We start from the raw sequence: 27,905 nt of genomic DNA, 5'->3' as shown, positions 1-27,905 counted from the left end.
TCGCGTGTCGGACACAGCTGTTGTCATGTCGGTGCTGCTGCTGGTTGTGGCGGCTGTCGTGTGTGTTTACGTGCTGCTGTATTATGGTCTGTTCAGAGGAACCAGCTGCTCCAGTGACGTCACGCTGACCGGAAAGACGGTGATCGTTACCGGTAAAGTCCCGCGTGTCGGCTTCTGTGTAAACAGCTTCCGGTGTACTCCCGGGAGAACGTTAAGGAAACAGGAACATGTAAATAGTACAGTTAAAAAAGTGTCAGCTACCGAACAAACATCACCGGTAGAAGAAAACACAGACAGTATTTAAATAAAATACACAGTTTTTAAAAAAATAACACGAACAGTATTTAAATAAAAAAAACAGACAGTATTTAAATAAAAAACACAAACAGTATTTAAATAAAAAACACAGTATTTAAAAAAAATAACACAAACAGTATGTAAATAAAAAACACAGACAGTATTTCATAAAAAACAAACAGCATTTAAATAAAAAACACAGACAGTATTTAAATAAAAAACACAAACAGTATTTAAATAAAAAACACAGTATTTAAAAAAAATAACACAAACAGTATTTAAATAAAAAACACAGACAGTATTTCAATAAAAAACACAGTATTTAAAAAAAACCACAAACAGTATTTTAAAAAACTCACAAACATTTAAAAAAACACACAAACAGTAAACTTATTTAAATAAAAAAAAAACCTTATTTAAAACGTACTTAATTAATATCCTGGGGGCGTGGCCACGGAGTTCCAAAGTCATTGAGTTTGATGAGCAGAGCGCACAAAGGGGGATGAGCTGTTTGACTTTTTAAATCCAATGATCAATTCGAATTGTTTCTGAATTGAGGGTTTTCCAACATCCGTTTCCTCAAACCCTAAAAGAATCCAAGTCCCTCGTCTGCGTCCCCTCTGTGGTTATAAGTGACACAAATCTGATCTATTTGTATTTCTGACTAAAAATGTGGTCACAAACACACATAGCGCACTTTTTAATGATTTCTTTAGTTGGAACCCCTTTCCGAAAAATATTTGATACTGTAAAATGTGAAAAGGAGCTTCAAGTGTGTATATTTCAAGGAATCACATCATTTTATATTTTTGTTTAAAAATTTTGTCCCAACATTTCTGGAAATGGTTTGAAAAAAAAGATTTTATTTATTTTATTTATATTTTATTTATAGTAAAATAAAATGGTTTGTGATGAATAACCTCACGTGGTTCTGAACTCATGTGCTGCTTATGTCATCTCTACGTCACCCGTAGGAACAGCGCGTTGGTGAATCCGCTGCGTATCTGTTCACATTCTAGAATCTGAACCTCTTCTTTCTATTTATGTGGATCTTCTCGCTGCTCAGGAAGTAACACGGGCATCGGTAAAGCCACCGCTCTGGAGCTGGCGAAGCGTGGCGCCCGCGTCATCCTGGCCTGTCGCAACAAGGAAAGAGCTGAGGCGGCAGCTTTCGACATCCGACGGGTGAGTATGACGACGAGTGACGAGGTCAGTGAGGTCACGTGAGATGTTAGATGTTCCACAGGTGGACTAACTCACGCTGACTGGCCTCCAGGAGAGCGGGAACCCCGGCGTGGTGTTCCTGCAGCTGGATCTGGCCAGTCTCAAGTCGGTCCGAGCCTTCGCCAACAACTTCCTCCAGTCCGAACCCAGACTGGACATCCTGATCAACAACGCAGGTGAGCGTCGTGTTTGTTCCAGGTACGCAAAGTGAAAACCAGTGAAAACAGGAACAAAATGTACTCCTGGTTCTGGGGATGTTCTATTTACCCCAGGCGTGATGAGTGCGGGACGCACAGAGGACGGTTTTGACGTGGCGCTGGGGGTCAACCACCTGGGCCACTTCCTGCTCACGGCGCTCCTGCTGGAGCGGCTGCAGCGGTGCGGTCCCAGTCGAGTGGTCACTGTGGCGTCGTGTCTGCACCGCTTCGGCCGCATCGACTTCCCTCTGCTGGCCTCCAGGAAGGACTGTGGGGGGGGCCGCGCCCCCTGGCACAGCCAGCAGGCCTACTGCACCAGCAAGCTGTGTAACGTGCTCTTCACCCGGGAGCTGGCCAACCGGCTGGAGCACAGCAGCGTCACCTGCTACTGTCTGGACCCAGGTCAGTCCCACCTCCACCAGGAACCTGAACCTGGTCCATCTAGAGAGAACCTGGTCCATCTAGAGAGAACCTGGTCCATCTAGAGAGAACCTGGTCCATTAAGACAGAACCTGGTCCATTAAGACAGAACCTGGTCCATTAAGACAGAACCTGGTCCATCAGACAGAACCTGGTCCATCAGACAGAACCTGGTCCATTAAGACAGAACCTGGTCCACCAGACAGAACCTGGTCCATTAGACAGAACCTGGTCCATCAGACAGAACCTGGTCCATCAGACAGAACCTGGTCCAATGATGCCATTTTTCACCCCAGCAGTGACAGCAAACGATTTTCTGTGATAACATGAACCTGTGTTAGAACTGAGGGCAGGCTGCAGCGCCCCCATGTGGGTGGAGGTGTGAGGAGTGTCTTCAGAGCTAACGTACCGTCCCGTTGTTTCCTCCTCCGTCCAGGAGTGGTCTCCACTGAGCTCTCTCGTCATGTCAGCTGGTGGCAGAGGCTCCTCTGGATGCCGTTGGAGAAGCTCTTCCTCTTGGACCCGGGGGCGGGGTCCCAGTCGACCCTGCACTGCGCCTTGCAGGAGGGCATCGAGCCTCTCAGCGGACGCTACTTCTCAAACTGTGCGCCGCAACAAGTGGGAGCGAAAGCACGAGACGACGCCGTGGCGAAGAAGCTGTGGGAAGTCAGTGAGAAGCTAACCAGCTCCAAACAGGACTGAAGGTCTGAGGGAGTCACTGGTGCCCCAACATGACCCCAACGGGCCCCTGGTGGTCCTGTGGGTGTTCTCATGCATGTAGCTCATGGGGCGGGTGACCAACTGATGATGGCAGAGAATGAAGCAATGCTTCAGCATGTCCGTGATTAGAGCATTAGATTCCACTGAGAACCCTAACCCAGATCAGGCGGTTAGGGCAGAAACGTGTTCATCTGATCAGTGACAGAAGCTGGTGAATAAAATAATCTTATTAATGACTGAATGAATTGTTGTCGCTGTAGTTTTCCATTGATGCTCCAGGGACAACAGGTTCATTTAAATCACTAAGACGGCGTCTCAGGCTACAGAAACAGCTCTGCAGGAGAACACGCTCCTGTTTAACGTGGATTTCCTGTTAAATACGGTGAGATCCATAAACTCACTACCTCCTGATGGCTGGATGTTGTTTCGTTTACAGTTTGAAGTTTAAAGTTAACATTAAAGTTCGAGGATGAGGGTTGTTAGTTTGGGATCAGTGATCACATGATCAGGTTCGGGTCATCAGTGGTGTTGGTTCAACAGTTATGATTACAAGGCGCACCGTCGGTTTTTGTGAAAAAGGCTTTTAGGTGCGCCTTATAGTGCGCGACTAGAGTGTGCCACTAATTTCTCTTCGGGAATTAATCAAGTATATAAACTAAAACATTATTTAGATCCATACTTAAAGGATCCTTTGTTTCTTATGTAAAGGTCTCATACTCTTGAGTTAATGTCACTCAGCCGTCCACCTGCCCGCTATCTGAAAGGTTTTGCCCCAAACTGACCCGTGGTCCTGGATTTCTGCTGTCTGAATATTGTTGAAATGAACTCTCTTGAAATACTCCCTCTGTCATTGTAATTACCAGTTACGTTAATTTTGTACCAAGTAGCTCTCAAGATTTAATGTTAACCAACAGCTCATTCATGATGCTTACTTTGCTTGAACATCTTTGATAAGCTGGACTTCAGATATCTCTGTTGGTCTTTATCTTTCTTTTCTTTTTATTTCTTGTGTCTTTTGATTCATTTTTGATAAAGAGATATCTGGATCACAAACAGTTAAAAACTTTTTTTTACATAAAGAAAAATGAAAAAGAGAAACACTTCAATTTTGGCTACAGCAAGCTATTTTAAATCAATACAACACCAAGCTGTAATAAACTACTTCCTGTCTCATGAAACAAAAAGAACAAAAAGAAGTAATTTATCTTAAGAAAAGCACAACACACAAAGTTTCCCTTGAATCCTGATGTTTGCAGCCGTTCGTTCATCCAGGCCGGCCTTAATCCCACCATCCAACCAATGAGTCCACTGGGGGGCAGTAGCGTTCCACAGTCCTGACTTCCAGGCTATCGTTGCTTGCAGCAAGGTTGTTGAGGACCTTAACCCCCCAGACCTATGGATTGTGTTCATTATGAGCGCTGATTATTAACACGGTAGGCCTGGACGCCGGGTCAGCTGTGTGTGTTAAGAGAGGTGTTCTTGTAATTACTCAGTAGGACATTCTTCTTCACGGGCTTCGCCTTTCACCTCCGTGTTGGAGGGGAGAAACACACTTCCACGATCGATTCCTATCTCCTCCCGCCTTCGGCCGTCCCTCCATCCCCGTTCTTCTCCTCCGCTCTGATGAAAGGACCCGTGGTCAACTTGAATCCTCCTTGAGTGGAAGCTTTAATGACCATCTTTTCTTTATCCTGTTACAGTTCAACACTTCACCTTCCTGTCCCAGCAAACAGTTGTAGGTCTGAGGTCACAGAGGTCAACATCAAGCATCAAACAGTTTCCATGATGTCTTGGAGGCCGGGACTCGATTGGCTTTCCTTTAGCAACAGAGGGTATTTATTAAAACGTATCTACTGAATACTGTTTGTGCCAGAAATCCACTAAATTTACTGCATTGACACATCTGCAAAATTGTGTTTAAAAGAGGCTAACGTCACTTTTTAAAATTAATTTTGTATAAATACAGAGCAGGGTTTGTGCTGTTGTCAGAAATTTCCCCGCGGCTAAACGTATGGAATTGTGGGACCTTCCCGTGTAGGTCGTTGAAGGTCAGGAGTTCTTCACAGATTCACTGTCGTGAGTTCAGACTGATCAGCACAATGGAGCTGGGTTTAGTCCAGGCTTTAGACCGGACCAGAAGCTCCATTCCTCATACTGACGGTAACGCTGGGAATGTTCCCATCCTGAATGGGAGTTGAGGAGAAATGTTCCCAGTTAATAGAATGGGTCCTGCCCGGAGTTTCTTCCTCCATGAGGCCGTTTTTCCCTGCCACTGTCTCTTGTGCTCTGATGGGTGCTGTTGGGTTTCCCTGTCTGTTAAAAGTGCTTCGAAATGTCTGATGATGTGATTAAACGCTTTATAAATAAAGAATGATTGATTGATTGATTGAATTTGACCGATTTGAGCGGTTCCATCTCGGGACATCGTGCTGTTTCAGGTCAAAGGTTGGCAGCTCTGGAGTGCCGACCTGATTCCTGATCTATACCTGATAGATGTTCTGTCAGGCGTTGGAGCAGCTTGTGGGTGACTCCTGTTTGCTTTGGGCGGACTCCCCAGCACTGCAGTACTTAGTGACTGGATTAGCACGTCAATTAGCTAGCATAGAGGAGCGCTGATTGATTGAGACACGGTGGGAATCACTTCCAGCCTGTTCTAACAGAAACAGTAGTTCTGGAGTCATTCAAACAAAACTTACATAATCTTGAATATCAAACGCCGACTCTCGATATCAGGAGGAAGCAGAGCTCTGCCTCCAGCTCCTCTTCAGCATCACTGCAGACAAACATTTTGGATTTGAAGATAAGTACGGTGGCTTTGAGGGGTCAAAAAGACAACTATACTGCATCTTGTAATTAGACATCATGTAAGAATTAAATGTTGAATGATGTCACATCAAAAGGATCCATGGTCCTCAATATCTTCGATGAATATGGTTGAAATCACTTCCGCTCTGAAACGCTTGGTGTTAATGTTTTTCATGATGTAACGGTTTATTTTTCGGCGTTACACATGGAGCTGCTTCCTCAGTCTTTGCTGAACAAAGACTCGTTGCTCGTGTAAATGAAAAAAGCTGCAAAACCGCTGCTGGATGTGTCGTTCTATTTTGTTGGATTTATCTGCCACACCTTAAAGGAGGGTCCGTAAAAATATCGTCTGATGTTGAAGGGCTCTGTGGAGCACTGGTGTAATCGACATTTAAACACGGATCACAAATGATTTTTCGTACACAGACCGCTATTTCTCTATTTGTGCTCTTACATTGTGGAGGTGCTTCGCGTTAGAGAGCTATCGGTGGGTTTTTTCGGTCGGACTCCCTCCACCGGATCATCACAGCCGTGCTGCTCGCTGCCCGCTGAGCTGCTCTGTCAGAAAGAAACTATTGATCATGCTTTGGCTGAGAACCCCAAACACCCCAAAATGACTCTACTTCATGAGGGTCTGATGAATTCTCCCCAGTCACATGTATAAAGGGTTGGTTCAGCAGGAAGTCAGGCAGCTCAGCCACAAAAGGCTCTCCACAGTTCCATGGACTCGAAAACACCGACGGCAGAAGAGAAGGTTTTGGTGGATGCACACGCTGAAGGAGAACAAATAGATCGCTATTATGAAGCAGAGTAACTTATTCATGAAGAAAATGAGCCTGTCAGTGCGAGCAGGGCCGTGCCTCTGGGAGTCTTCACCCACAGTAAAGGTGCATGGCGAGGGAAACGGGTCTGAAGAGGTAAAAACAGCAACAGGAAGAACTTGAGGAAACCAAACCATATGATGCTGGCAACATGTTACAAATGACATGAAACTGAAAAATGTATGAAACGAGGCGCCTACGAGGATGGGGGTCACATGGTTTTGGGTCCATTAAAGGCCCTGTTTTGCACAGAGGAGTGGCCTGTTCACTAAAGGGTGAGCAGAACCGTGTCTGCTGGAGTTTAACTCAAAACGTGCAGTTTGAGAAATCTGAAAAAAAAGAAGTATAATTTAACAAAAGTTTTTGTTGTAAACTCCGGCCCAACGTCATCAGTCTGGTCCAATGTCCTTGTTTTCTTTAAACCTGCATCTGCAGCTGAGTGACACTGGCTTGACGTCACCTGAGTTACCTGGGAGCTAAGTCACCCGAGTGACATGGTGTAACGTCACCTCAGAGACCCTGGGCGCTATGTCATCTGAGTGACCCGGGTGCAAAGTCACCTGGGTGACCTTTGGTTCTACGTCACTTGAGTGATCTAGACGTAATGTTACCTGAGTGACATGGCAGTCATGTCACCAGAGAGAGTTTGGTGCTACATTGCCTGAGCTTGACCTGGTGCTACGTCACCTGAGTGACCTTGACTCTATGTCACCTGAGCAACCTGGGAACTACGTCACCTGAATGTCCTGGGCGTTATGTCACCAGAATGACCTGGGTCTGAAGTCACCTGAGTGACCTCTATAAATAACCCAGTAAGCAAGTAGTATGAAGTGATATTGGCCTGAGTGGTCGGAAGACATTCATAGTGAGGTCATTCATAGTGAGGTCATTCATAGTGAGGCCATTCATAGTGAGGTCATTCATTTATGATCGGAACCAGAACGTCCAATCAGAGACGTCCTGAAGTATCTGATGAGCATCATGCATTAATGCTAGCTAGCACAGCGCTGCTAGGAGCTGAGTCTCCTTGAAGAATGGACATCGTCTCTTCCAGAATCAGGCAAATCTGTGACGTTTTTTTTGACTACAAAATGTTTTAAGCTGCATTAAGAGAAGTAAATCTAACGTCTACACCTGAGTTTGTTCTGACACACACGACACACTTTAAACTGATGAGTTTGGGAAATTGCACACATGAACAAATAACCATGTCTTTATTAAACTTCTATTCCTTGTAATTCCCACTGTTTGATGCAAATAATTCATCTAATAAATAGAACAGAAGGGAGGAGAAAGGAGCATTAAGAGCACAATACACACAACTTAACCCTTTAAAGACCAGTGTCTTTTCTGGACAGTACTGTAGTAAATTTACAGTTTTCATCTATGATTATGGGAAGTATGTAAAAATGAATGAGGAAATGTATAATTCCATTTGGCAAGGAGATCTGTCAGAAGAAAAGTAGATGCGTTAATAAAATGTATTTCAGTAATTACATTACAGATGATGAAATGATGATTAAGCCCATAAATAAATCAACTTTATAAAATTAAAATGACAAAACTTGTGCATGGAGAGAGCCGAAGGTATTTTATGGGGCTGAAATGAAAAAGGACTGAGAAATGATGGAGCGTCTATCTTTAAGTGTTTTGAAATTCTAGAAATGAATGACACTCTTCCACATGGTTCCCATCAGTACTGACATTCAAGTTTTGAATCACTTTCAATCATCCCTGTTTTATTCTTCCTTACTGGATGTAAGTGTTCCAGCTGGTTTTTCTTATTTTTTTACATCTGTGCTCCAATAATTTTACAATCTTGCCCTCCTCAGTCTGTTCAGTGCATCATTTGTGTGACCTGACCTTGAAGGTACGCTGTGGGGGATGTGGAGGTGCTTGAGAGGGTAAATGTGGGGCCGAGCGGCACCTGAGCAACAGGGTAAGATCCTCCCCCAATCAGATTGCAGAGGTCTGCTTGTAGCTCATTGGATGAGCTCTGGCAGCTGCTGCAGATGAGCTCTGAAACAACCTCACCTGCTCCGTCCGATTCACAACCCTCGTCCCGTTATAGAAGAATACATTTAGTTGGGTGCATGGAAATTGGTTGGAATTTTTCATTCAGCCTATTGACACAGCAAATTAGGGGTCAAGACTTGTGCGGTCCAGGTCATTGCTGGTTCACCACATTGAGGCAGTCTGGTAACATCACCTTAAATAACTTATGATGCTGTACCGCCCTCGTTGCTATGCTGAGCCACGCCTGAGCTCCTCACCGTCACACAGCAGCAAAATGTCTCATGGACATCCAGAGGTCTTGGCTCGACAAAGCTAACAGGTCCAAATCATCCACAAAAAGCACTGAAGGGATCCTGAATCCAACAGAATGGACTTGTGACATTGAAGAACTGTCCATAAAAACTTTGAACAGAATCGGTGACACAGGAGCCTTGATGAAGCCAAACTCTCACTAGGAAGAGCAATGAGTTTCATTTGTTGCTGGTAAACCAAGGTGTCACTCTTGTCATACACTGGGCCAAACACCCTGTATAGTCACAGCACCCGACGTTTGAACATGGTCAAATTTTGCTAGCAAAGAATTCCAGTAACAAGAGACCACTCAGGTTTGATGAAGCAAATTATACCTTGGAATCACACCCCTGCAGGCTTTGCTGAGCATCAAATCCCCCAGAAAAACCAAAGAGTCCCCTGAAGAGGCCCTTTGCAGCACCCCGTCCAAGGATTCCATGAAGGTAGGGTACTGTCAAATTCCATTTGGCATGTAGAACTCATTCCTGTACCCAAAGGCAACAGGAACCCTCTCCTTCATGGGGGTAAACTGGCATGACCTGGGGGGGTAAGAGTTAGATTCAAGTATGTTCACAGTCTCTGATGGGCAACTGTAGAATCAATAGAATCCAGCGGTTTACAAGGAGTTCTTGACAGATGAATACTTTTAGTTGACAGTCTTTAGTGGCACACATTCTTTAATTTATGGAAAAGAAAAAGAAGTTAAAATTAAACCGGCAATGCTGATGGATAGTTAGCTAAAAGAAGATAACCAGAGTGGGTCTGCATTAATTTCCTGATTCCTCTTCACCTGTTCGTTACCGTTCCTAGAGCGGCGCCGGTTTGCCCTATAAACCTGTCAGAGGTCAGAGGTAGAGAAAAGACAACGTGACAGTGTCTAGCTTCCTTCTCCATCCAGGTGACACCCTACTCACAACCAAGCCCAGTTATCAGTCTAAACTGGGACCAATCAACAGGAGGCTGGGCAGGCCGATGCCTTGAGTCAAGATGGGCGTGACCTGGGTTATTCCTTACCTGAAAAAAGCGTCTGAATCTTGATATAATTACTGACACGTCCCTGCAGTCAATGAAATCAATTTGGCTTGTGTGCAAATATTTGGAAAAACTACACTCCCATCAACCTCAGCTGGGTCACTGAGGCCTCGGGGGGGGGGGGGGGGGGTCTGTCTTTGCAACACTTTTTAAATACAGGTTGTACTACAGGTAAAAATCACCCGATATCTCAGTTCCAAGAGACAACAAGAGTAAGTCGAGAAATGACATATGATAAGTTAACTAGTCTCCAGGCTAAACTGTAGATAATCATTCCCAGTTAAGTAATTAACTTCGTTAATTAATGTATTTCAATAATTTTTGCATAATTCAAGTCAATTTTAAGCTAACAAACAACTAGTTTTTTTTAAAGTTTTTTTTTAATATAGCACAGAAAAAAAAGTCACCATGTCTTCTTCAGCTGTACCTTCCTCGGTGTATTAAAGGGACAGGAAAGTCAAAACGAACCCAGGATACAAGATCAAGTACATAATTAAACATTTTGGTGGCATTGTTATTTTTTTACGATCAATGGGGACCTTGGCCAAACAAAATAAATCATAAGTAACGATGCGCTCAATGACAGCAGAAGTGACGCAATCGTAGACACCAGGGTAAATCCATATCTGTGCCATTATATAAATATACGTCAAACGACAACATAACAAGCCGACATTATCACATGTATTAATATAATTACCACCCGATGTTATAACTGCATTATAACTGCATTATAACTGCACACTATGCAAGCCCTTATATGATACCAATCAAGGAGATAACCTCCCAAAATCTGAGGTAATTGTTGTTATTAGTAACAAGCCCTGAGGTAAACAAACCCAATCAATCGACCTGTCTGTCAATTTTGACATTGTTTACGTTTCGTGTGTGTTGTAATCACATGATAATCTGGTCATATAAACATTTATGTAATACCTCCAATAGCTCCAGACATTAATTAATTATCCACTAAACCTTTGGAATTCAGAATAAATACTATGGGTTGTCCCAAAATGATCTTACCTTCAAATCTCTGTCATGAGCACTTCTCCCCGGATGATTCTGAAAGATTCTCGGATCTTTGGTCATTATGACCCTGTTTATCATGTCTTCCCTTTCCTTCCAATCTTTCCAGAAGGTATTCTGAATAGAGATAGGTTCCTATCTTTGTGTCTAGCTCCTGTGGTGTTGGAACATCCATTCACCTCACAGGTAACCATGATTTTATCAGATGTATTGCTTCATTGACCCTCTCCTGCTACTATCTCTTGAGAGTGGCCACAGTCCTCCAGCCATTTGTTCGTTCTTTAACATTCAGCCAGTGACTATTGTACTTATACTAACACAACTACTATTACGACGTCGACTACCATTAATGAGTAACACTGTTAGAGGTTTTACAGCCACTAAAACTGTGGCCTGCTACTCACACTTATTACTAGCAACATTAGCATTTGGATACACACAATGCATACTTTTTATGTATTTTGCGTATATTTAGTGAATCATTTTGTATCACATTTTTGACTGGAATGTTAGGAGTGTGTCCAGCAGTTTTTCCAGATTCCACACACAAACCAATCAACACACACAAGTGAAAGCATGATGTAATTATGAGATAATTACAAAATTAGTAATGGTGTTCCGCTCTATACAGTCAACCCTCGGTTTTCAAACGCTTCTGTTCTCGACCAAATCGGTATTCGACCAGAAAATCCGAGAATTTTACGTCTCTGAACTCGACCAAAATTCGTCTCTCGACCAAACCGAAAGAAGCCGAGCGTACCTGAATGCGACTCACTTGGGAGCCGAGCGAACTTGAATGCCCAGGATGCTTCCTCTGTAGCGAATTCGTGTTCAAAGTTCGATACGATATCTTTTATTAAAATAAAACAGTGTCTATTTCTAACCCTTTTTATTTATGGTAAACACTATACAGTGCAGTTCATGGTGTAAAATAGTTTAAAAAAAACTTAGAAAAAGTTGTTTTTTAGACTTGGAACGGATTAAAATTATTTGCATTAATTATAATGTGAAAAATAGTTTCGGATTTCGAACAACTCGCTTTTCGAACAGCCTTCTGGAACGGATTAACTTCGAAAACCGAGGGTTGACTGTATATGAATCTGCTGTATATAACATGAATGGATTTGCTGCATATATCGTGAATGGATTTGCTGTATTTAACCTGAATGTATCTGCTGTATATAAACTGAATGGATCTGCTTTATATAACTTGAGTGGATCTGCTGTATATAACCTGAATGTATCTACTGTATATAACCTGAATAGATCTGAGTTTTGGATCACCTAACTGACAAGTTTCTGTCTGTAGAGCTGTCCTAAAAATAACTTCATCCTATTGCATCATCTTTTCACTAAACACTGTGTGTGTGTGTGTGTGTGTGTGTGTGTGTGTGCTGACTCCTCAGTTCCAGGTCTGGTCCCTATAAAACCCACTGAAAACATGTCAAGGTCACGCGTGTGTCTTGTAAACGTCACAGCTTTTGATTTTGTTGATCCAAGCACAGGCTGTAATATTAGTGCAGCAAGATCCTACAGCTCTCTGGCTTGTCCCTCTGGACACACACACACACACACACACACACACACACACACACACACACACACACACACACACACACACATGGCTCAGCTCAGTGTTTAGTGACCTTGCTTCTTTGCGCCCCCCCTATGGACTGTCTGAGCCACTTCTTCATTATGTTGTTGAGTCCCTGTGGAACCGGAGCACCCAGTGAACTGTCAGCGCTTGGAATGTGGGCCATTCAAAGTGGGCCTCAGCAGACTGTGGGGATGGGGGGTTGGGGGGGTGGTCTGGGTCACGTTTAGAATCAATATTTCAATAACTGTGGAGCCACACTGAGGTTCATGTGGTGTCACTGCAGAGAGAAGTTTAACAAACTACCGGACACTTCAACGGCTTTACACCGCCCTTCTCCTTTAGTTAGGGATGGGGGGTATACATTATGATTCTCTGCTCATCACTACAAACATCTGTCATCATAGTGTTACGTCTTTGATTCTTGCTTAATAATTGTATTATTAACACAGTTCACAAATATTTATTTGTATTTAATATAGGATGACCTCTTAGTAGTTTATAACATGTTTGGATTTGTTAGTTACGATCAGGAGTGGCTGATCGAAGTCTGGGATTGACATAATATATGGGACAGCTGGTGCGTGTGTGTGTGTGTGTGTGTGTGTGTGTGTGTGTGTGTGTGTGAGTGTGTGTGTGCGTGTGAGTGTGTGCATCTTATTGATGTGTTTACGTTTAACAGCTGTTTGACAAACAACAACAGAATATATATTAAAATAGTTTTTAATGACATTAATATTTTTAAGGGAGTGATTTTTTTTTGTTGGCTTTCTGTTATAAAGCGCTTTGAAATGTCTGCAGATGTGTTTAAGTACTATATAAATAAAAGTTGATTGATTGATTGATTAATCCCTTCCAAGCCCCCAAAAATTCAGACATAAATGTTTTATAAAGCATAAAAATGCATCAAAACATGTAACAAATACATGTTACGACTAGATTATTACACAATAAATGAGAGTTGTGTATAATGTAAAAAACAAAGAACAGAGTAAAGAATAAAAATGATGGTCATTTACCTTTTAACAGCTGTCCTCATTGTTTTTTGCCCTCTTTGGTTCATGCCCTCTTGCCCCCCCATGAACAACAGAGTGAATTCCAGTCCTCCTTCTGAACTTCTCCATCCACCCACGCGACGCCTTAAACTCCTTAAACTTCCTTTAGTTTTAATAACGTGGTGATTGTAGATGCATTACGGCCATATTCTTTGGAGAGATCAACCAAACGCATCCCTTTTTCAGGCTTTTCTATCATCTCTTGATTTGTTTGTACGGACAAAAAAACTCTTTTCTTGGTCTTTTCTTTTCCTCTTTTCTCCGTCACTTTCTTGGGGTCCATAGTGAATACTCTAAAAGTTAATATATTTACGTAAAACTATCAGAATACCTCAGGGGTCGAGGGCCGAATGATGAGGACGCTGCATAGACACCAATCTAGCTCCACACAGAGGTCCCTCTTAGCCAATGGGATGACAGGATGCTAGGTAATAGCCAATGGCAGAGCAGCTATGAGAATGTTGCGTTCAGGAACCTGTGGGAGCTGCGAGTATCAGCCCATACAGTATTTTTACCTTTCGTAACGCAAAATTTCTTTCGTAACTAGAAGCAATATTTTCCTGTTGAGGCGCTTCGTAAGTAGAAAATTTTGTATGTAGAGACATTCGTAAGTAGAGGAACACTGTACAAACATAAAACGTCCAGAGAGGAAAGTCACAAAGCTCTTCATGAAGGTAGAAGTCATTGTATCCAGTGAAGCCAGATGGACAGATCTCCACCATCATGGGTAGGCCAATGGATTGTATTGATCAGTCTGGTCTCAGGTGGTCTCAGGTGGTCTCAGGTGGTCTCAGGTGGTCTCAGGTGGTCTTAGCTGGTCTCAGCTCTAGAGCTTCTATTCTGTATCCTCTGTCCTGAGCTGCGGATGTGGAGCCTTCAGGGTCAGAAACATCTACTGGTGGATCGGTTTGATGACCTCCACTCATGGATGTAGCATCACCCCCAGGTGGTCAGACAATATGGTGAGAGTCTTGTGTCTGGTACTGTGGTTCGGGTCAGGGGGTGTGTGTAAACAGCCACTGGCTGAATGACTGTAAACCCCCCAATGAGGCCAGAGCTGGGTCCAGAAGGACTGAACGAGGCCACCAGGAGCGCCACGCTAACCAGACCTCCTGAAGAACCCTCTGCCCTGACGTTACATACTGAAGCAAACACACACACACACACACACACACACACACACACACACACACACACACACACACACACACACACACACACACACACACACACACACACACACACACGTTGTGTGTGCTTCCTGTCTGTCTGCTATCAGCTCCAGAGCGCTGGTGAATTAAAACTGTGACTCGGGGCATTTGGTTACCTTATTATGGAAAACTGTCCCTCGCTGACACCCCTCCCCAACACACACACACACACACACACACACACACACACACACACACACACACACACACACACACACACACACACACACACACACACACACATACACCACCCTCTGTCTTTTGATAAGGCTCGTACCCTTGTCAACAAGCACACAATTTAATGAGTGTTGATTGTTGTTGGCGTGTTCAATAGTTATTAATTAGAGTGGGGGGGGGACGCTCCGGTCCTGATTGCTCGCCTGAAGCTGTGACGCGTCTCACACTCCACAATAACATAGATGCTGGAGAAGATCAGCTTGTGTGTGTGTGTGTGTGTGTGTGTGTGTGTGTGTGTGTGTGTGTGTGTGTGTATGTGTGTGTGTGTGTGTTTTTGTCTGTATTTGTGTGTTTGAAGGGGACTTTGTAAATAAAGAATGATCATTAAACAATAAAATCATGTTGAACAAATCATTTATTTCACTGAGGTCCACATCAGATTCACGACTGTACTCAAAGATCCAGATGTAACTAATAAATGTAACTAAACGTAACTCAATGTAATGTAACTAAATGTAACTCAGTGTAATGTAACTAAATGTAACTACTCCTTAATGTAACTAATAAATGTAACTAAATGTAACTCAGTGTAATGTAACTAAATGTAACTACTCCTTAATGTAACTAATAAATGTAACTAAATGTAACTCAGTGTAATGTAACTAAATGTAACTACTCCTTAATGTAACTAATAAATGTAACTAAATGTAACTCAGTGTAATGTAACTAAATGTAACTACTCCTTAATGTAACTAATACATGTAACTAAATGTAACTCAGTGTAATGTAACTAAATGTAACTACTCCTTAATGTAACTAATAAATGTAACTAAATGTAACTCAATGTAATGTAACTAAATGTAACTCAGTGTAATGTAACTAAATGTAACTACTCCTTAATGTAACTAATAAATGTAACTAAATGTAACTCAGTGTAATGTAACTAAATGTAACTACTCCTTAATGTAACTAATAAATGTAACTAAATGTAACTCAGTGTAATGTAACTAAATGTAACTACTCCTTAATGTAACTAATAAATGTAACTAAATGTAACTCAGTGTAATGTAACTAAATGTAACTACTCCTTAATGTAACTAATAAATGTAACTAAATGTAACTCAGTGTAATGTCACTAAATGTAACTACTCCTTAATGTAACTAATAAATGTAACTAAATGTAACTCAGTGTAATGTAACTAAATGTAACTACTCCTTAATGTAACTAATAAATGTAACTAAATGTAACTCAGTGTAATGTAACTAAATGTAACTACTCCTTAATGTAACTAATAAATGTAACTAAATGTAACTCAGTGTAATGTAACTAAATGTAACTACTCCTTAATGTAACTAATAAATGTAACTAAATGTAACTCAGTGTAATGTAACTAAATGTAACTACTCCTTAATGTTAAATAACTGAATTTCTGACTGATTCTAGTTCCAAACATTACAGTTAGACAGAAAAAACATGTTTGTTTGTTTCTCTGTTCTAACATAAATCCTTTTCATTTGTCAGGTTATTAAACCCACAGAACTCCATCAATCAAGGATCAAACTATCAATCAAAAAAGAAAAATAACATCAGACACAAGTTAGGACATTAACTTTGTTCACAACGTTTAGGTTAAAATGGGATGAACTACTGCATTGTGGGAAATGTAGTGTTCAGTCAAAGCACTTATTTTGGTCGAAGCATTTATTTTTAGACACTGACCTTTTGTGCTCTCATGGGCCACATTTGTACAAGTATGTTATGTCAAAATGAAGTTTTTGTAGATAAATTCTGTTTTTATATGAATAAATTAATAACAATATAATAAAAATAAACAGCGACAAACAGCGATCTTCAATGCCTGAAACTGAATAAAGGAACAGAGGACCGGTGTGAGGCGGTCAGGGGACGTTACCTCAGACCCGACAAGACGCTGGACCCCCGTCTCCGCCGCCAATCGCTCCTCCGGAGCTGCACTCGCGTTGACCCCTCCACCGCGCTGTGGGGCTGACACTTCATCAAGAGGTCTGGTGATGGAGCAGGAGTGACGAGGACCGTCCCCCCCGCCCCCCGCCCTCTTCCTCCGCTGCTCCTGATGTGCCTTTTGTTTGGTGCCTAATGACAGCTGTGATGGAACCGTCATGCTCTGTGATCACCGGCCTGCAGCCAGGCCTTCTCCGCCGCGCTCCTACAAAGAGCCGTGAAGGTCGAACGCTGCCTTATCACCCCAGAGAAAAGCAGCAACATATCAAAATTAATTTAAGGAATGTATTCATTGGGTAAAATATGCATGTGTGTGTGTGGATGTATGTGTTTCCATAAGCTGCAGGCTAAAAATACCATCTTGTCAAGACCAGGAATTGTCTGGAGGTTTCATTGGACGTTTGTGCAGCTGGGTGCGTTTCCTGCTGTTTGCCTGAACACACACTCGTTCAGCGCTGGTGTGCAGCTCTGCCTATTAAAATGTAAATTCCCTCCTGATGCAGCGGCGGCGGCGGCGGCGGCGGCGGCGACGGCAGGTGAACTTGCAGTCTGCAGGAAGGAGAGAGGTGTTGGTGCTGAAGGCGAGCAGACGGTTGGATGAGACGCTCAAAGCCCAAGACGGACACGAAGGTGAGCGGGTCACCCCTCTGATGCAAGCGCCCCGAAATAGGCTCCATGCAGTCAATCTCATATGGCTGTTTTTTTTAAATGTTTTTGTTTTTTATTTCATAATTTACACATTTAATTGTCTTCAAGCAATTATATTTGATGGCAGCTTATAGAAGTCATCTGTTTTTTGAAGAAATTTCTTTCACTAATTTGTATGTACAACATTTAACATGTTTGTAACTGGAGAATGAGCAGCTGCAGTTGGAAAATGTCCTCTAGACATTGATTTAAAGATGTGATTTGTTAGTGTTAGAGAATGAGGAGGCCCCGATCCAAATCACACCAATGTAATCACTATATTTCATTTTATATTTCATGGTATAGTGTTGGATTTTGTTGAGGAACTTCACCACATTTATATTTTTTATGCAATAAGCTCCTAAGAATGTTTTGGAAAATTGGCTTTATGTAAAAACAACACCAGGACACTCTTCACATATCTGCGTAGCTTTAAAATGAGTGGCGTTGTGAGAGTACTTTGGGAAAATTTAGTATAAAATTTAAAAAAAAAGTCCTTCTTGTTGTCTATGATCCCAGCCATCCTGGCTCTTTTGTGTGTGTTCACTAAAAAACCAATGATCTAATACCAAAGACAGTCTAACCTCCTATGTTAACGTGTCCAAACAGACGGGTTGGGTTTTGTTTCAGCATGGTGAAACTTAATGGAATGATTCCACAGATACACATACAGGTACTAATGTGTTTAGCGTTAGCTTGCTTCGCAGCTGTCCTGGACGTTGCGTCTGTCTCCGGGTGGAACACTAGATGGCGCTGCGATCATTATGCTTCCTTTAGCAGCTCCATCTGCATTCAGAACACCAGAAACACAGCCGGCCGGTCTCGCTGTCAGGTCTCAGCTTGTGTTTGACTTTTGTGGATGTCATTGAAGAAACTGAAGGAAAGGGGGAAAATCATTAAACAGGTTTCTAAGTGTGTGACTCAGGGACAGCAGAGCGACTGGAGGTTCACCATCATCAAAGACAAAGACTGGTGAACATGATGCTGTCCACTGGGGGGAAATGAACAACGCTGATCAGGAGAACCTGTCTGAGGTCTGCAGTCCTGACAGACCTGTGTGCCCTTTGTCCCCTAGCAGAACCCATGGACCGTCTCAAGTTTGACATCATTTGTCTGTTTATTTTATCCTAAAAATAAGTATTAATCTGCAACTGAAAGCTGTACCAAAGAAATGTGGTGAGTGATCCAAAGAGGGCAGCCTGAGGTGGCATGAGATACCCCTGGAACATTACTGGCTACTCCACCACCTCATGTCCAATGATCTGTTTGAATACAGTATAAAGTATTTAAATCGTCAATACTCACAGGACCCAGCCTGAAGTGAGAACGGAACTATTTTCAGCTGCTATCGAATCTGTTGTCTCAAAACTGAAAGCTGTAGCGCCCCCTGTCTGAAGAAGCCTGTCCACCAGAAGGAAGGTGCACAAGTTCCAACGTGAGGACAAGCACCACATGGAGGTGTGTGTGTGTGTGTGTGTGTGTGTGTGTGTGTGTGTGTGTGTGTGTGTGTGTGTGTGTGTGTGTCTGCGAGCCACAGTTTAAAAACAAAGAAATAGTCCACCTTAGAACAAGAGACATGTTTGGACTGGCTGGAGCTCAGGTGGTCAAGAAGACGCCCTTTAAGTTTGGGGTTGTTTCCCTTTATTTATTTCTGTCTTCTTTTCTTTATAGTAATTTAAGTCTATTTGAACCACTGAGCCCTAATTGTTTTTTTAAATTGCATTATCAATCAATCAATCAAGTTTTATTTGTAGAGCACTTAATCATGGCAGCAGACATGTCAAAGCGGTTCAACAGACAGAGAACCCCAACTGAACCCGCCAAAGCAAGTATAAGCGAAAGTGGCGGGGAAAAACTCCCTCATTGAGGAAGAAACTGCTGCCGGGACCCAGACTCTTTTGAGCGGCCATCCACCTCTTGGGTGGAAAAGAAAATGCAATAAAAAAAAGGACGGGGTAAGAGAAAGAGAGAGCCATAGATGGACCTACAGTGAGGTGGGAGGAAGCCACGGAGAACCCACACAGACACTTGAGAACATACAGACTCCACACAGAAAGGGAATGAACCCAGAACCTTCTTGCTGCAGGGTGACAGCACCAGCCACTGCACTGTGCCGCCACGCTACACGATGAATATATAAATAGTACCAGCAAAGACAACAAAGTGCTATCAATAGATCCATTATTGATGAGAAAAACACAAATAATGGAAAATGTGAAAAGTAACTGTGACAAGGGAAAGCCAGTGTATGAGCCCAGAGTTCAGCTGTAGATTTCACAAGAATTGAAGTATTTTAAATTCTGCGTGACATCACAGATGATGAAACAAACGTCGAGAAGGTGAAACTGGTGCCTGCAATGGTCGTGAAACTTTTCACCTCACCTTCAGTGTTCGCTGTGAAGTTTGGCTGAAGTCCATGATTGAATGAGATCTGCTGGGCTGATGCTCTCTCCATACTGATGAAGTCTTTATCTGGACCTGCAGGAAACGAGCACCTGACCCGTTTCCTGCTACTGAGGAGTGCCGAACACACACTGAACAAAGACATGAAGAACAGAACAAGTCATCATGACAACGACTGGACTCATGTGTGTTCTCCTTTAGTTCCACCATCAGCTGTCGAGAACACAGGACAGGTGGCTCGTTCATGCACACTGTACGCAAAGAATGTGTCTTGGTTTCTTTTATCTGAACATGTTATTTTTCTTGGGTTGGAGAATGGAAGCTTTCTGCTGTGTTCTTAATGTTCTTCTTAGTCCTGCTGTTAGCTTGAGGAATTTGTTTTTAAACTTATAAACTTACTTATTTTCAGTCAGTTTGGGTTTACTATACAATGCGCCCTCGCGCATTTGCACATTAATACTCGTGATTCCACGTCATTGCGGATTTTTAGTAGGAAGTCATGCGATACCGTACTGTCATTCTATTGGCTGACAGCATCCAGAAGTGCGCTCGGAAGTGAGTCTCGGAATTTCGTGAGACACAAAAGTGCTTTAAACAGTCTATCAGAGTGTTTTAGAGGTAATACAGATAGAAGGTGGTTTAATGTCAGTATGGGGGGGGTTCAAAACATTTTAAATTACAGTAACATAATTAGATAAATAGATCGCAATCTTGATCGCAGATTCCTTAATCGCGTATGGTTTCTGGAACGCATTAACCACAAAGAACGAGGGATCACTGTAATATAAAAACCAAAACCAAACACTGTTAGAAAATACGGTGTTCATGATGCAGACATGAAAATGGTTTATTATTGCTGTTAAGTGAGTGCATTCGTACGTTCACTTCAGACAGTCTAAGAACTCAGAGGTGGTTTGATGCAGACTGGGTTTAACATTGATTTAGTTGTTTCTCCTTTCCTGTTTGGGGTCATGGGGGCTGCAGCTTATCCCAGCTGACTTTGGGTGTTAGTTATCTGTTACCCTGTATGGCTTCATTCAAGCCAGTTTGAGTCAATATTATCAATGACTTTCACTTTCAGAGGAGAATCAAGATCTGAAATTTCCCACCAGTCATAACTGAGGAAGCTTAACGTCCTCAGGACCTAAACAGAACCTTAAGGTGAAACCTAACCCTAACCCTAACTTTAACCCTAACCCTAATCCTAATCCCTAACCTTTTACCCTAATCATAAACCTCAACCCTAAAAATAACCATAACCATAATTCCTTATCCTAAACTCTAACTCAAAGTCTAATTGACCCAAAACCTAACCTTAACTCTAACCCAAAAACTAATCCTCATCCCTAACCTTGATTCTAACACTAACCCTAAACCTAACCACAACTCTAACCCTAAAATTAACCCTAAAACTAAACATAACCACAATTCCTTACCCTAAACCAAACCCTAACAGTAAACCTAACCCTAAACCTGATGCTAAACCTTCCAGGGTTAGGGTCCAGGACTGACTATGCCCCAGACTAATGAGAACCTACTGAATATACTCCATCAAAACTCCTAACTCTAACCATAAAGACACTGACTCTACCTGGCCTATCTGCCACTGTCGTCTGTCTCTCTCTGTTTTCCTTGCCCTGTCCTTATCCCCATTGTATTTCTTTTACACCCAACCGATCAAGGCATATGACCGCCCTCTAGAGTGTAGCTCTGTCTCCAGAGTCTGGGTCCTGATGCAACAGTTTTGGGGTCATCCACCTTGCAAACCATCTGAATAGACAACTTTCCCTGATCTAGACTGTCACATTAACATGAACATTTCCCTGCTGGCTGAACGGGTGTGTTAAGTCCAAACCTTGTCCACGTCACTTACAATATCCCCATCGTTTCTGCAGGCAAACCTTGAAGAACTCCCCATCTACACTAAGCTCTCCAGGACATGCCTTATTCACTTGTGTGGGAACAACTATTCTTCTTCATGAAAACGTATTCTGCCTTTACCCGTCTGCTTGACGTTCTGTTCCAAATGTTTCGTAGGTAATGAGAAGGAGTGTCAGAACTGTTATCAAGCCAAGCCTTCTATTGTACCAGAAATGTAATTCAGACACTGTAAGGAAGGGGAGGAGCCCTTAAGTCAAATATCATTGGGTGAGTTATTAGCTCAAGTGGTACACTCCAAACTACAGCTCCAAAAATGTCCATCTTAGACACTAAATGTTGTGTCGAAGCGTCTGCAGCACCTGAACTCCAGCTCAGTTATTTCAGATGAAGAGAGGAGAGAGCCTGAAGAGATCCAGAGACAATTTGATTTTAGTTTGAAAGGACTGTGACCACGGCTGTTAAAGTTGTACAGGGCATCAGCTCCAGTCCAGTCTCTAACAGTGTTGTTGGTGCAGTCTCAGGTTGGTGTTACTTGGTTATTGGTCGTCATGGCAATTTATTTCCATACTAACCCCCTTTTTTCTAGAAAGTTATATATATATATATATATATATATATATATATATATACTGTATATATGCAATAATCACAACAAAACTAGTCATGGCATCCCCCAAAGGTGTAGGTGTAGACTGTACCATTTACATTTTAAAGATCAATCATTCCCCATGAACCAGTTCGGGGTGACAGCGGTGTGCACACATTGACTCTTAAAAAGTAGATGTGTAGGTTAAAATTTTTGGCTGCTTGACAGTTTGCGATCATGTGTGACAGTGATTGACTGTCAAACAAGTTGTGTGTGCTACACATCCCTGACGTTCATGCAGAGATGTTAGGGTTGTCCCTAGAGGTGACAAGTGGTGTACATTGTAGATTTCCCAATGCGTAAGAATATTAGTCCACTACCAACAACGATTAAAAAATAGATAGGTATATACTTTTCAAAAAGAACCTCTGAATAGCTGATTCCTTTTATAGAACTTCTCTTTGCCATAAAATTAGTGTCTACTAAGGAAATGATCATGAAAGTGTGTTGAAATCAAAAAGTAGTTGCGTCCTTTGATTAAACGTAGACTTTGTTGGGGAAAGAAAAGTCAGATATTAACATTCTGTCATGAACGACATGATGAAAGGAAAATAACATGTGAATTTAAATAAACTGCATATTTCTTATAGTTTGATAAAGTTACTCTGACTCTTTGGACAACAGAAGAATTCAATGCGGGTCAAATCTGTACAGGAGTCAAAGTTCACTCTGCATTCAGTGACGCTTAAGCTGTTCAAAAGGCAGATCACCTCTGTGGTCCCACATCTCATTCGTTCGCTGGCTAAATTTGCATTAAGTGTGATAATCTGCTGTGATCAACAATCCAATAAATACATTCGGCTATCATTGAAGCTGGAGAACCTGGAGAGAACTGGCGCAGACATGGGGAGAACATGCAAACTCCAAACAGAAAGGAATCAAACCCAGAACCTTCTGCTTATGAGGTGACAGCATGTCGCCCACTTTGAGTTATGTCATGTAAAATAAAAGTCTTCATCGCTGTCACGCAAAGGTTTTAGTTATGCAGGTGCCATTAACTAAAGCTCTATTATAAATTAGTTTCATTGGTTTCTGTTTAAAACAACCCACAACATATATATTTAATCACATGTAATGTTTTTTCGCTCAGCCTTTCAGACAGACACTATCTTGACTTCCATCTTCATCATCTTCTTTCTCGTTTTTTATTTTTAGAAGAATTCTACAATGATGTTTTTCTGTTGAGACCAAGATATATTGCTTAACTGTCCCTCAACACGACAGTGAGAAGCTGATTAAAGTTTTGTTTTTAGGGCAGCTGCTTCTTTAACCAGAGCTCTACTCTGTAGTCGTATCACACTGTACGTTTACATGCAGATATTGTATAAATTGCATAAGTTCCACATAAAGACATGGACACACACCAAATGTGTGACAGGTGCTTGGTATTCAGTTCCCAGCTGGTGTGTTATCACTTTGGCCTCTACAGGGAGTTGTAGTTCCGTCTCTCTCCCCACTGGAGTCTGGTCGTACCGCTGCTTTGCTTTGTGCTGATAGGTGATACAGAATAATCCTGGCTCCCATTAGGAAACAGGAATACACTCTACTTCTCAGTTTCTGCTGATAAATGCATATGAATCTGTCTTCAGCCCCCACCCCCACAGATCCAAGTTCTTCACACTGTGACGCCCCTCCATTTGCGTTCCATCTCCATACTTAAACACCTTGTGATTTATGGAGCTTTAATTTAGTCAAAGCCCATCCATTGTTCTGAGGCAGGCTGCCCCGCTGACAGTCATTTCCCGCCGGTTGTGGACGATTGTGTATCATGAAGCTAATAGTATCCTCTTTCTCCCCATCTTTAAAGGGGACAGCAGTGTGTGTGTTGGTGTGTGAGGACTTGAAAGACAGATCTTGTCTCTGAAATCAGTGAGAAGACGGTGTCGGAGAAGGAAATCAACAGGATTTAATTCGTCCATTGCACTTAATGGTGCAGCGCGTATTGAAATCAGCCACGCTGTCTGGGGTTGTGTAATAGATGGTAGCAGGTCACATGGTGTAGCAATCCATTGGCTGATTGGACAGGCGTCTGGCTGTGGGTATTTCTTCTGTCTCCTTTGGGAGTCCTTTCAGCTCTGTGGATCAATTACTTCTTTTACTTGAGTGAAGAAGTTTACAATGTACTTGTAGAATAGAGTTTTTTAAGTCCAATAGCTCTTATTCTTATTCTCCCTTATAGTTGTGGTTTGCACCACCTAGTGTCTTTCTGTCTTGTTTCGTGTGCACGGGTTCCTCTGGGTACTCCAACTTCCTCTATGCACTAGTGGTGAGTTGGTAATGCAAAGTTTCCCACACGTGTGAATGTGAGCATGAATATTTGATTGTCTCTAGGCCTTGTGGTGAACTGGGAATCCGTCCATGATGGGCATTGCCTCTAACTTTATGTCAGCTGAGATAGGCTCCAGCCATCCTGTGGCTCAGAACAGGTAAGAAAAGAGACAAAGATGGCAGAGTACCCCCCTCAGAGCAGGAGACCTGGGTAAATTTTACAATTTAGGAATATCCCTTATTTCTAGAGGAAGAATGGGATCGGAATATTCCACTGAGTCCAACCAGTCACATATAGAGGGTCTGTCCCACCCATCTTTAGTCGTGGACATTCACAGCCTTCTAGTCACAAAGTCTTTGGACGGGTGCTTAATTCTTTTCACGGAAATGAAAATCCAGTAAACACGTCCAGTGCGGGGAGGGTGCTTGGGGTTGGGGTATGAACAATGATGGTGCTTGTGTAATGTGAGGTATAGCCAGTGATTATGTTTGGGTCATATCATTGGTATTTATTTAAAAATAACATTTTTGTCCACACTACAGGCAAACCTCGTTTCTGACCACAATTTGTTCCTGAAGGCTATTCGCTGTTCAAATACTGATTTGTTCGAATTCCAAATACATTTTTCCCATTACAAATAATGTAAAATGGTCTTAATCCGTTCCAAGACGCTAGAAAACTACCTTTTTTCAACATAATATCCATCCATTTTCTGCCGCTGTATCAGCCTACTATATGTTATTTCATAATGTCATTTATATATCAAATTGTATAGTAATGAAATATATCAAAGAAATGTAAAAGAAAGAAGCAAACACGAGAAAGAAAGTGTTAAGTACGATCCTGTGACGCTCTTATTGTGGGATGTCCTGTTGTACCTGGAAGTGGTTGCATGTAAATATAATGCTCTTGAGAAAAACTTATCTTGTTCCGCTGATCATTCACCACGCAGATCCTGGAACGAGTTAGCATTGTGTTTTGGACAGAAGTTTACGGTACCTTAACTCGTACCATTGGCAATGGAACGCAGATTAAGTGCAAAATTATTGAATACAGTAAACTAAAATAAAAAAACACATTACAGTAAAAGCGTAAGAACAATAAAGATGAGAATTTTTACCTTTGTGGTGGAGAGCAGTTGGCCTACGTGAATGTTGGAGAGGGAGAGGAGGAGGAGGATGGATGTTACTGCGTTTATTTCGCGTTCGACATCCAAGACGAAAAATTCCGAATTTTTCCGGTCAAATTCCGATTTGTTCGATGTCCAAAGCGTTCGAAAACCAAGGTTTGCTTGTATAAACTTTATGACTCATAAAGAAAGAAACAGACGAACAAATATTCAGCTGTTACACCTCAGAAAATAGCCGGTTTGAACTCCGTCCATCCTGTGTGTTCATGTAGACACGGGTCACACACACTGACGTCACAGCAGTTTGTGTCACAGGGAGACGCCCCCCAGATAGACAGAGTTTATATTACCCCAACAGGGGACTAATAAAGGGATCTTTAATCTTTTTAATCTCCACCATTTTCTATTAGAAAGACATCATTCTGTTAGAACATCAGGATCATTATGGGGTGTTTCTCTCCTTTCCTAGGGTTACGGTTTAGGGTTATGGTTAGGGTTTAGGGTTAGGGTTTAGGGTTAGGGTTTAGGGTTAGGGTTTAGGGTTAGTGGTTAGGATTTGGGTTAGGGATTAGGGTTAGGGTCAGGGTTAGAGTTAGGGTTAGAGTTAGGGGTTTAGGGCTAGGATTTAGGGTTAGGGTTTTGGTTTAGGGTTAGGGGTTAGGGTTTAAGGTTAGGGTTTAGGGTTAGTGGTTATGGTTTGGGTTAGAGTTAGGGTTAGGGTTCAGAGTTAGTGGTAAGGGTTTGGGTTAGGGGTTAGGGTTAGGGTTTAGGGTTAGTGGTTAGGGTTTGGATTAGTGGTTAGGGTTGGGGGTTAGGAGCAGAGCTCCAGTTGACTTTACTTCTTATTTTTGTGTTCTGTGCCCACCTGCATCACCAAAACAAAGCCTTATGAACATGACCTTTCATTAAGTGTGGGAGTAACACGGTGCACCGCAGTCGAGTGAAACTGTTCTCCTTGATGGTTTGTGGGTCTGTCCACCTCCATAGCGTTCACCTCAGGGGAGCTGAGCTCTGGACATCTCTGGTGTCTCTATTACATCATAAAAAGCACTCATTACAAACAGTTTGAAAAAAACATTCAAGGACAAACGACTTGGAAATGGGAAACCTGATGTTTTTTGTCTCTCCCCACACCACATATTTGATTTAGTCACCTCTCCATAGTAATTCACTTCGATATGGTTTTCCACATAAACAAAGCTATGTGGCTCGAAGCGTGCCGCTGGCCGATGGAGTGTGTCGGCTGCGACAATCCATATCGCCACAGAGCACCGTCTCCACCGAGTGGAAATGGTGTCATCAGTACTAAGGGAAGGGGAAAGCCCATGATCATTGTCCTCAGAGCGTGTGTGTGTGTGTGTGTGTGTGTGTGTGTGTGTGTGTGTGTGTGTGTGTGTGTGTGTGTGTGTGTGTGTGTGTGTGTGTGTGCGTGTGTGTTTGTGTGTGTGTGTGTGTGTGTGTGTGGTAGAGACAGAGAGATGGGAGAGGGAATGATTGTCTATGCTTATTGAACTGTGTTTTGTGTGTGTGTGTGTGTGTGTGTGTGTGTGTGTGTGTGTGTGTGTGTGTGTGTGTGTGTGTGTGTGTGTGTGTGTGTGTGTGTGTGTGTGTGTGTGTGTGTGTGTGTGTGTGTGTGTGTGTGTGTGTGTGTGTGTGCGTGCGTGTGTGTGTGTGTCTTGGCTGTACACTGGTGTTCAAAAATACTCACTGTACTAGATGAGTGTCTCTTGTGCCTGAGTCAAGCCCTAATTCAGCAGCACAAGATGATGATGATATAATGATGATGATGATCGTCATCATCATCATCATCATCATCATCATCATCATAATCATCATCACATGAACCGTGGTCATGTTTACGGAGCTCTAGTGAGCGTTCAACCAGGACTGTCATTGGTTTGTTGACTGTAAAGTTCATCACCTCTGATCACACCACGTGTGATTTATAAAACATTTATTATGCACAGTCTCCAGAGATTCATCAGCCACCACCACCACCACCACATTCAGTGGATTGTAGCGG

At 42.4% G+C, this 27,905-nt stretch overlaps 1 protein-coding gene across 1 annotated transcript; it reads left to right on the top strand.

Moving 5' to 3' along the window:
• LOC137597136 (dehydrogenase/reductase SDR family member 13-like) lies at window positions 1-5,206 on the top strand. The gene is made up of 5 exons (XM_068318103.1): window positions 1-152; window positions 1,364-1,482; window positions 1,574-1,697; window positions 1,794-2,120; window positions 2,575-5,206. The coding sequence occupies exons 1-5, from the start codon at window positions 26-28 to the stop codon at window positions 2,838-2,840; spliced, it is 963 nt and encodes a 320-aa protein (XP_068174204.1). The 5' UTR covers window positions 1-25; the 3' UTR covers window positions 2,841-5,206.
• The last annotated feature ends 22,699 nt before the right edge of the window (window positions 5,207-27,905 follow it).

This window comes from Antennarius striatus, chromosome 6 (assembly GCF_040054535.1).
Source record: "Antennarius striatus isolate MH-2024 chromosome 6, ASM4005453v1, whole genome shotgun sequence".
Classification (NCBI taxonomy): Eukaryota; Metazoa; Chordata; class Actinopteri; order Lophiiformes; family Antennariidae; genus Antennarius; species Antennarius striatus.
This window is presented reverse-complemented; position numbering and strand designations above follow the sequence as displayed.

Coding starts and splice junctions, on each gene's coding strand:
- LOC137597136 (XM_068318103.1), top strand. CDS start 26: ATGTCGGTGCTGCTGCTGGTTGTGGCGGCTGTCGTGTGTGTTTACGTG. Junction 153..1,363: donor AAAGACGGTGATCGTTACCG/GTAAAGTCCCGC, acceptor CTCGCTGCTCAG/GAAGTAACACGGGCATCGGT. Junction 2,121..2,574: donor CTGCTACTGTCTGGACCCAG/GTCAGTCCCACC, acceptor TCCTCCGTCCAG/GAGTGGTCTCCACTGAGCTC.